The 10,622-nt window shown below is 43.7% G+C and overlaps 1 protein-coding gene across 1 annotated transcript; it reads right to left on the reverse strand.

The window, feature by feature from the left end:
• Positions 1-7,797: 7,797 nt before the first annotated feature.
• On the reverse strand, positions 7,798-10,399 carry LOC113098260 (uncharacterized). Its single transcript, XM_026263275.1, has 2 exons — positions 10,193-10,399; positions 7,798-9,712 (listed from the first exon to the last, which is right to left on the reverse strand). The coding sequence occupies exon 2, from the start codon at positions 9,456-9,458 to the stop codon at positions 8,367-8,369; it is 1,092 nt and encodes a 363-aa protein (XP_026119060.1). The 5' UTR covers positions 9,459-9,712; positions 10,193-10,399; the 3' UTR covers positions 7,798-8,366.
• Between the last annotated feature and the right edge of the window lie 223 nt (positions 10,400-10,622).

Consider the following 10,622-nt stretch of genomic DNA (forward strand, 5'->3'; position numbering starts at 1 on the left):
GCTTTAGACATCTTGTCTAATATGTATCTTCTGTTTTTCACACTTCTCGATGGCACATTCTTAAGAACTTCGTCGACGACAGCCTCCAAAGCTTTACCGTCTTCAACATTAGCGACAGTCGGTCATTCGTCTTTATGACCAGGATCAAGATCAGTTAACGAAAGCGGTAAAACACCGCTCTCACGATCCCCTTGTTTAACAATGGTCAAAAACCTGCTCAGGCTATGGCTGTAAAGTTTTACTTTTTCGTAAGGATTCAAATCGTTGTGGCGTAAAATATTTCTTATTTCATCCAAATCGTTCTCCATGGTCTGTTGAATATTCTTGCAAGCATTTTCACTCTTGAGCTTATCCAGTTGATGGTGAGGGACTAAATACATCTTTTTGGCATACTCCGTCCTAACGATTTGCAATCAAGCTCGTGAGAAACAGCACAGCGACGCTTAGGAGAGGACCTGTTTCTTGGCGGCTATGCCAATTTTTTTTTTGTTGCCTGTTGACCGGAATGATGCCATAGAGGATGTTTAGAGCCACTTCGCAGAGCGCTAAAATTAATTTGTCGGACGCCGATTGTAAAATAAGGTGTCGTTGTTTAGGAGTGGTTTTATGTAGCAGTTTTAACACCGGCACATGCTTACAAAGTCTGGCGGACATGGTTATCACGCTCTCCTTTTTTTCGAGATATAAACCACTTGACGGTCAGAAAGCAATCCTGTCCTGAGACGGTACTGCTCCGGAGGTTTTGCTTTATAGTCTATCATTAGATAGCCGAAAGGTCGGTCGACCGCATCATAATAACACTCCATAAAGTATTTTGTGCTTCCAGTGTACATTTGACGACCTAGCATCCCCACTTGATGGACGTCCCGAGGATTTTAAACAGGATCATATAATTGGCGTTTAAGCTGATGGTTCGCCTTGACTTTCCCTGTGCAAATAAATTTTGCAATATGTAAATAGAACTGAGATTACAATGGTGGCAGTATTGAGTGAACACGCGCTGCAGCTCAATGTTAGCGCTAGCTTGCTCCATGAGATCGGCAAATTATTGCATTATATAAAAAAAATATGAGGCAATAATGATTGGTTAATAATAACACTGTTAAAATACATATTGTAGGCACATACAAAATAAACAATTTATGTACATGTTATGACAAATGCCTGCACAGGGAGCCAAATGCCATGTAATTGCTGCTGTTATTTTTGCTATTGATGGCACAGCCTATATAATTTCTTCAACAAAAAGCGTGCATATCACAACCCTTACAAAAAATAAACCATGGTTTTATCATAGTAAAACTGCTTAATTTCCCATTGCATGATTTCTGAATTCTTAAGACTACGAAATAAATTTGTCATAATAAAGTTATAGCCATAGGTAAATGATGAATGGTACAATTGTAATTAGTAAATAATACAATTTACTCTTTTACTTTTTTATTTGATTAAAGTTATATTTTCACCCCTATAGTAGGTGTTTATTTTCCATCATCATATTTGAGGAAGGGGGGCACAACAATACAATCCTGCTGTCCTGATGTCATCAGTGACATTTGTGTCAATAATCTTGAAGCACAAGCGACTCCGCGTGGTGGGAGGGGGGGGGCCCAAATCAAATTCTGCTTAGGGCACCCAAGAGGCTCGGGCCGGCACTGGGTAGCCCAACACTTGTTGTTTCAAACGCATTAAAGTTTTTACGTATTTGGCAAACAACGTGTCTGACCGTTGTGGAAAATGCCAAACCTTGTCTATCTTGGCTATCACATAGCCCTTCTCGATGGCTTTTAAAAGCTCGATACTGACCCAACAGCCCGAGAGCGATCTTTCCTGTTCCATGTGGGTACAGCTCGAGGTCTGGTTTTGGTCTTGATCGCATGTTCTACATGGCGGAAACATTAGTTTTCATTGGGATCTTAAAGGGAGGGCGGGGTGCAGTAAGTTGCGGGGAGGGTACACGGTGGCTTTGATAAGTCCGTAATAATTTTCAATCGGTTCGAAATCTGTGAAAATGATTTTGGGGTGTTCGATTGGGTAGCTGACAGAAAGGGTACAGACTGGTGAAGTCCAGATATCTTATTTTCTCATCGCCGCTCACTTTGTGGTATAGTTTATAGGCGTTCGGCCTCAGTTTAGCACATCACGTGTTATTACAAAATCATAGAGTTAAAACAAGCATACATGAACTATTACAAATTTCATATACCTGGCTAAAACCAAATGATTATATTGGTCTAAATGAGTCTACTCCACCAAACTACTGTTATAAGCATAAGCCCCGTCAGACTGGTCGTGGCGGGGGTGTTGCAACAATATATAGTGATATTCTAAATGTTACCCAGAAAACAGGATACAAGTTTAACTCTTTTGAAATACTTCTGCTAAATGTTACTCTGTCAGACATGCAAAAGAAATCTAATGTATCTCTTGCTCTGGCTACTGTGTATAGACCACCAGGGCCGTATACAGAATTTTTATTCTATTCTAATATTGCAGATTTCCTCTCAGACCTTCTAGTTACAGTTGATAAGGCGCTAATCATGGGAGATTTTAATATTCACGTTGATAATGCAAATGATACATTAGGACTTGCATTTACTGACCTAATAAACTCCTTTGGAGTCAAGCGAAATGTCACTGGCCCACTCATCGTTTTAATCATACACTAGATTTAATTATATCGCATGGAATCGATCTTACTGCTATAGATATTGTACCTCAAAGTGATGATATTACAGACCATTTCCTTGTATCTTGCATGCTGTGTATAACTGATATTAACTATATGTGAGGTAGACTATTGTGGGTGCTGGTGGAAATTGAGCAGACATAAGTCATCTGGGTCAGAGACGAAGTACACTTTAATGATTTCAGACTTGTAGAGCATTTACAGTTCTTGAATTTAGTTGAGTGGATGATTGTAGTACAGGCAGCAGAGAGTATGGCAGAGTAGTACAGAGTAGTTTGGAGTGTAACTTAATATGAGTGAGTGAGTGGTTCTAAACAAACAGAAATAACAAGAACCAATTAGTAATGAAATATGAATTCACTCTGTTACATATACATAATATCTATACTTAAACATAATAGCAATATAGCCTATTAGCAAATTAGTGATATAAAGATCGTTTCAGACATGTTCTGACTAGATTAGCACTTGTGGAAATTGCATGACATTCTTTGGCAATTGAGCTCGGAAGAACCGTTAATTATGGCTTAAATACCACAAACAATCTCACTTATTCAGTAAATAATAACATACTCAAACCCAAAGTGACTTTAAGTTTACGATATTATACACCAATATCACTATATAACCGTATCTCGTATGCATTACTAGCGCTAGCGCCGTATATGGATGATGCAATACACAATGAGTATGGCGCACATAAATAATTAGAATGAGAAATTAGATATAACACAAACTTATGCCTTCAAATACAGCAATTTAAAGATAAATAACAAACACAATCACTCACTTGTATATGAACGCACTCAGTAGAAAACAACACCAGCTTGAACAACAGCGAGGAATGTCCGTGCTTTGAACTGTGTCCTGTCAATACTGTTAACACTGTTAAAGGGATCGTTAAAGGGGAATACTGATAAATCAGTGTAATACCTCTTAAAGTCACAAGAGGGCAGTAATGGCACTTTACTTGGCTGGCCTTTTCTACAGCCGCCCCCACATTTGCTGTGGAAATGTGTAATTTGGATAAGGCACTTAGGTAAGGCATCAAGTATGTTAAAGGGATAGTACTAAAGAGTACTCAATCTGGTAAAGCTGGGAGGCTGATTAGCCGGCTGATGGGACGAAGATAGGTCTTATTCTTGACTTCCACTTCTGCAGTCCTGACTCGCCTGTCTTCCCCAGGAAACACTTTTGTTACTTGTCCAACTGGCCATTGAGCTCGGGGTAATTGATGATCAACAATCATGACAACTGTGCCTGGTTGTAGATTCTCTGCCTCTCGGTGCCATTTCTGTCGGACTTGGAGGTCTGGGAGATAGTTACGGAGGAAACGTCTCCATAATTGGTCTGCCAGAAGCTGACTGTGTCTCCATCTCCGTTTGCTCAGCAACTCTGATTCAGGGTATACTACTTGTGGCAAGGATGAGTCAGGCCGCCCCATGAGCAACATGTTGGGAGTGACTGGATCAAGGTCCGCTATGTCTGAGGACGTATATCCGATTGGCTTCGAATTGAGAATGCCTTCAATCTCAACAAGCACAGTACGCAGTACTTCCTCTGTCACAATTTGATCCCCTATACTAGAACAGAGAGCTGATTTTAGGGATCTTATTTCTCTCTCCCAACAGCCCCCAAAGTGTGAGGCACCTGGGGGGTTGAACTTAAAACTAATCTGGTGGCTTGCTAATTGCTCCTGGAGGGAAGGATGGAGCACAGCAAAATCTTCCTGTAGTGCTTTCTTGCCACCTCTGAAGTTTGTACCTTGGTCAGAGATGATCTCAAATGGCTTGCCTCTACGAGAGATGAATCTTCGGAGGGCCATTAAGAATGAATCTGTGTCCATCTGATAGAGCAGGTCCAGGTATACAGCTCTTGTTGTTAGACACTTAAATATGATACCCCATCGTTTCTCATGTCTGCGCCCAATCTTGATGAGGTAAGGGCCGAATCAATCCACTCCTGTAGAGTAGAAGGGTGGTTGAAGTAAACGCAGTCTTGAAGGAGGCAAGTCCGCCATCCTGGGAATGCTGGGCTGGCCTCTCCATTGTTGACAGCCTAAGCATGTTCTCTGGTGATGCCGAATAGCTTCTCGGCCTCTCAGTATCCAGTACTTACGACGGATTTCAGCAAACACTCTCTCTGCTTCTGGATGGTGTAGAATTTCATCAAAGTCCTGGATGATGAGTTTGCTCAGGGGATGCTTAGGGTCGAGGACTATAGGGTGTATGGCGGATTCGTCTAACTGCTCTGTTCTTCGGAGACGACCTCCAACTCTGATGAGGTGGGTACTGCTGTCATACTCTGGGGCAAGGCACAAAAGACGACTGTTCATTGGTAGAGGTTTTCCTGACTTAAGATGGGCCATTTCGATAGGGAAACTATGGATTTGTGCTTGATGAAGGAGGGTTAGTTCGGCTTTTCTATAATCCTCAGCTGTTAGCACTTCAGTAGGGGTAGCCGCCCCATGCAAGGCTCTAGTTGTAGCTGCTAGTAGTTCCTTATAAGATCCAAATTGAGTGCAGTCAGGCAAATCTGGGTTGGTGACAGGAACTGTAAGTCCACAGAATGTGACCTGCTTCAGCTCTGAATCTTCAGTGGGTAGCTGTAGGAGAGGACTCTGAGGCCACTGATCTGCGGGCAGGTGAAGGAATGATGGGCCTTGACTCCATCGGCTTGACTTGGCTAACTCAGCCAAGGTCTTGCCCCTAGTGATGTCATCAGCCGGAATAGACTTGGAATCAACATAATGCCAATCCTTGGGGTCTGTTAACTCCTGTATTTCTGCAATTCTCGTTCCGACGAAGACTTTATATCGACACGAATCCCCTTGAATCCATGCTAGCACAGTGGTGGAATCTGACCAGAGCGTGACCTGATGTATGGGAACACTGAGCTCTGCCTTCAGTAATTTGGCTAGTTGTGCTCCTGTCATAGCGGCACACAACTCAAGACGAGGTATGGACTGTTGTTTCTTTGGAGAAACTCTGGAACGGGCAGTCAAGAAAGCTATCTCCTTTTCTCCTTGAGGACTGAGGGTTTGGATGTAGGCTACTGAGCCATAAGCTTGCTCTGAAGCGTCGCAGAAAATGTGTAGAGTTCTGATACTCAGGGGGTTATCCAACTTTAAAGTGACATAACATCTGGGAATGGAGATTTGCGTGATGTTTGGTAACTCTTGCTCCCATGTTCGCCAGGCTTGGAGCAGTTCTTCTGGAAGTTGAGGGTCATCCCATTCCCTCTTCTTGTCCCACAGACGCTGGACTAAGACTTTAGCTCTCGTAGTGTAAGGGACAATGTACCCCAGGGGATCATACTGACTGGCTAGAGCCTTGTAAATATGACGCATAGTAGGCGCAGAGCTTTCAATGGGGCGATACTTGTATGACAGTGTGTCAGAGGTACAGTGCCAGAGTAGTCCAAGTGCTGACTCTTGTGCTTCTGGTTGCTCTTGGGTCAGCCGCAATACTAAGTTACTTGACTTGGCTTCTGATGGGATAGAGTCCAGTACTTGAGGGACGTTGCTGGCCCACTGTCTTAGATCAAATCCTCCTGTGGCTAGGAGGTCTCGCAACTTAGATGCCAGTGCCATGGCTTCTTCTTGGGTATGGAAACTCTGGAGGAAGTTGTCTACATAGAAGTATTTCTGTATACATTCTCTGACATCTTCGGCTGGCTGACTGTGGTCAATGACATGCTTTTGGAGGGCAAAAGTTGCGCAGCAAGGGCTGCATGTTGTCCCAAATGGAAGAACTTGCCATTCATATACTTGGGGGGGCTGATCTCTTTTGAGGTCTCTCCAGAGGAATCGTAGCAGTGGGCGGTCCTCTGGTAGCAGTCGCACCTGATGGAACATGCCCCGAATATCGCTACTCAAGGCAACAGTGTGTGCACTGAACCTCAGGAGGACAGACATCAGAGAAGGACCCAGTGTGGGACCAGGAAGAAGCAACTGGTTAAGATTTTTCCCTCCGTGTTGGAATGAACAGTTGAAGACGACTCTGTTTTTGCCGTTATGATGTGTCATATGGTGGGGAATGTACCATGACTCCTCAACTTGCTCCAATTGTTCAGGATGTATCACTTGTGCATATCCTGCCTCTTTCAACTTGTTCATCTCCAACTTGTAGGCTGCTGCTTGTGCTGGATCTCTGAATAATCGCCTCTCAATTCCTCTGAGACAAGGCAGAGTGGTATCTGGGGAAGCTCGCAGGAGAGGCATATCCTTCACTTTTAATAAGGGTGTGGCATATCTGGCTACTCCATCTACTATAACTCTAGTAGTCTTGGCCTCGAGCAGTGAAAGGGCATCTTGATCTTGCTTAGAGCGGGTAATGAGCTTCTCACTGCGGTACGGGAGCACATCTAGTTGCCACAATTTCTCAGCTTGTCGGTACAGGTTGGTATACGAGCTTGAAGTAGCCGTAAAGAGACACTGCTGGCTGGCAAGGCAATGCTTGATCTCTTGAGTGGGACCTTGCAGGGTCCAGCCTAATCTGGTCTTGATAGCGGCAGGACCGTTAGGTGGGCCTAGACGAACTGGTTCTACTGGAGTTATGAGGTGCGGGTAATCTGACCCTATAAGAAGGAGTGGTTGGACTGATTCAACAGGTGGCAACTGTAGACCTTGTAGGTGTCTATACTTGCATTGTAACTCATCGACTGGATATGTATGCTCAGCTAATCCCAATGTCTCAGCTGTAAAGGCTTGACGAATCTTAAATGAAGTCTTGGGTTGGGAAGCTGGTGACACTGTGAAGGTTACTGAAGCCCCATGCAGGATGTGAAGGTCTTGTCTGACTGTACGTAGAACAAGCTCTTCGGGTCGACCAGTCAATCCAAGCTGCTGGGCTGCTGAATGAAGGAGGATGGTGCGTTCTGACCCGTCATCCAAGAGAGCGTACGTCTCTAAGCACTGATTGCCATTTCGGAGGAGTACTTTACAGATCTTTAGTAAGACACGTCGACTGTCGGTGGGCCGATCAAGATACAGTGTCTCTGTAGTCGTGTTCACCAAGCAATTCTCTGAGGGTCCAACCTTAGGTGTCTCAGGTGTTTTCACAAAGGATCGATCGTTAACCTCATGGAGAATGTACAACTTTTGCAGGGTGTCTTAAGGTTACACTGTGCGGCTTGATGGGTTCGTCCACACCGCCAACATCTCTTCTGCGATTGTATCCAATGCACTTTCTGATCTCTGTTAAGTCTTTGGAAACTGGCACACCCATTTAAGTAGTGGTCTTGAGCATCGCAATATGGGCAGAACATCTTCCTGTCTCGGGGCTTAGGGTCGGAAGCTTTACCTGGCATGTCACAGCTGTCTGTCTCTGTACCGAGGAAGATACTTGTGGCCTTCATTGGTTGTCTTGTGTCTCTCTGGTGTCCCCTCTTGTTTATGGGTATTGGCCTACTCATTGAAGGATAGAATCTGGTACTGTCTTCTTGAACTTGCAGCTAGAATTCTAACCATGCTGAGAGATCGAGCAAGGTAGGGATGGGAACTTGTTGGGGATGGACCGACCGTCTAAAACTAGTCTGCAGATCATGTGGAAGCTTACACAACAGTCTTGATACATGGGAACCGCACTCTAACTCCATGTAGCCTTTATTTCCCAGCTGCTGAAACATACTAACTAAAGAACAAACTTTCAATGCAAACATTCGGAAGGCTCTCACGTCACCTTGGCTGATGTTTGGACCATCCATAAGCTCGGCTATTCTCTGAAGGGCCAACTGGTGAGGCTGTCCGTAACTGTTGATTAAGTGCCTCCATGGTATCTGTGAAGGGGTATAATGAGTTGCAATAGGAGTCTGCAATCAACAGAGCTTCCTCCAACTTTAGGTGATCAACTAGGATCTGGTACTTAAATCTCTCTGTAGCGTCTGCTGGCAGAATGTTCTCCAAAGGGATGCGCAGGCGGGAAAACTCTCTCGGATCTGGCTTCACAAAGTTTGGGATGGTTGGAGCTGGTCCCCTATACGTACTCTCTTGATTGGAGGGAAGCCTTAACTGGGTTGAGTTGTAGCCAATACTACGATCATCAGCTCTGTCATTAGATCTATGGGGAAAGGACTGGTGTTGTGAGGGTCGTGCATGAGTTGCCGGTGATATCATCTCCAGCTGCCGAAGCATCTGTTCGAAGTCATGTAGTCGATCTTGTTTGAGTGAATCTGCTGCACTCTCATTCGGTCTAGGTGGTAGCTTGGATCTAGGCAGAGGGATAGGCCTGGCATCTGTAGTGACAGGCGGAATATTGGCGCGGGGTTGAGGAACAGGGGAAGATGTCCTCGGTGGATACTGACTGGGTCGATCACTCATTGCAAGTAGGCTCAACTGAGTTTCCAGGGCCTCGTTCTTCTCTTTCAGTCTCTGTATCTGCTCATAGGAATGACGTCTTAGTTCCTCTGTCTCTTTCCGCAACTGCTGGAATTCTGCTAGAACTTGCGATGACAGCTCAGGAATGTGTGAAGTAGGTGCTCGCTGTTGTTCATACTCTCTACTGTGACTCCACTCTGTCAGCGGCTGCCATGGCTGCCTACCTGTTCCATACTCAGTGAAGGTGTTGGTGAGCTTGGCTGCAGTCGCTCCTTGATTTTCTGAATCATCACTCATTTCAGAATAAGTATCTACTTTCTGTCTTGACTGTAATCTTCGTTGATGATCAGTGAGCTCGAAATCTGACAGGTAACTAGGGAGCCGCACCACTCGTCTGGGTCTGACTGCAGGCTCAGGAAGGTCAGGTCTATGATCTGGATCACTGTGATGCATCTTTCTTATGACAGCTCTTCATTCCGGCTCGAAGGACCATTTGTGAGGTAGACTATTGTGGGTGCTGGTGGAAATTGAGCAGACATAAGTCGTCTGGGTCAGAGACGAAGTACACTTTAATGATTTCAGACTTGTAGAGCATTTACAGTTCTTGAATTTAGTTGAGTGGATGATTGTAGTACAGGCAGCAGAGAGTATGGCAGAGTAGTACAGAGTAGTTTGGAGTGTAACTTAATATGAGTGAGTGAGTGGTTCTAAACAAACAGAAATAACAAGAACCAATTAGTAATGAAATATGAATTCACTCTGTTACATATACATAATATCTATACTTAAACATAATAGCAATATAGCCTATTAGCAAATTAGTGATATAAAGATCGTTTCAGACATGTTCTGACTAGATTAGCACTTGTGGAAATTGCATGACATTCTTTGGCAATTGAGCTCGGAAGAACCGTTAATTATGGCTTAAATACCACAAACAATCTCACTTATTCAGTAAATAATAACATACTCAAACCCAAAGTGACTTTAAGTTTACGATATTATACACCAATATCACTATATAACCGTATCTCGTATGCATTACTAGCGCTAGCGCCGTATATGGATGATGCAATACACAATGAGTATGGTGCACATAAATAATTAGAATGAGAAATTAGATATAACACAAACTTATGCCTTCAAATACAGCAATTTAAAGATGAATAACAAACACAATCACTCACTTGTATATGAACGCACTCAGTAGAAAACAACAACAGCTTGAACAACAGCGAGGAATGTCCGTGCTTTGAACTGTGTCCTGTCAATACTGTTAACACTGTTAAAGGGATCGTTAAAGGGGAATACTGATAAATCAGTGTAATACCTCTTAAAGTCACAAGAGGGCACTAATGGCACTTTACTTGGCTGGCCTTTTCTACACTATATGTCACAGCGATACCGTCTGGGAAGAACTATTGTTCCAGCCACCAAAGAAAGATTCGCAAATAACCTGCCTGATCTATCTCAACTGCTATTTGTACCCAAAAATACACATGAATTAGAAGAAATTACTGACAACATGGGCACTATTTTCTCTAATACTTTAGAAGCTGTTGCTCCAATCAAATTGAAAAAAGTTAGAGAAAAACGTACTGTACCATGGTATAACAG

This window comes from Carassius auratus, unplaced genomic scaffold (genome assembly GCF_003368295.1).
Source record: "Carassius auratus strain Wakin unplaced genomic scaffold, ASM336829v1 scaf_tig00216461, whole genome shotgun sequence".
Classification (NCBI taxonomy): Eukaryota; Metazoa; Chordata; class Actinopteri; order Cypriniformes; family Cyprinidae; genus Carassius; species Carassius auratus.

Coding starts and splice junctions, on each gene's coding strand:
- LOC113098260 (XM_026263275.1), bottom strand. CDS start 9,458: ATGCATCACAGTGATCCAGATCATAGACCTGACCTTCCTGAGCCTGCA.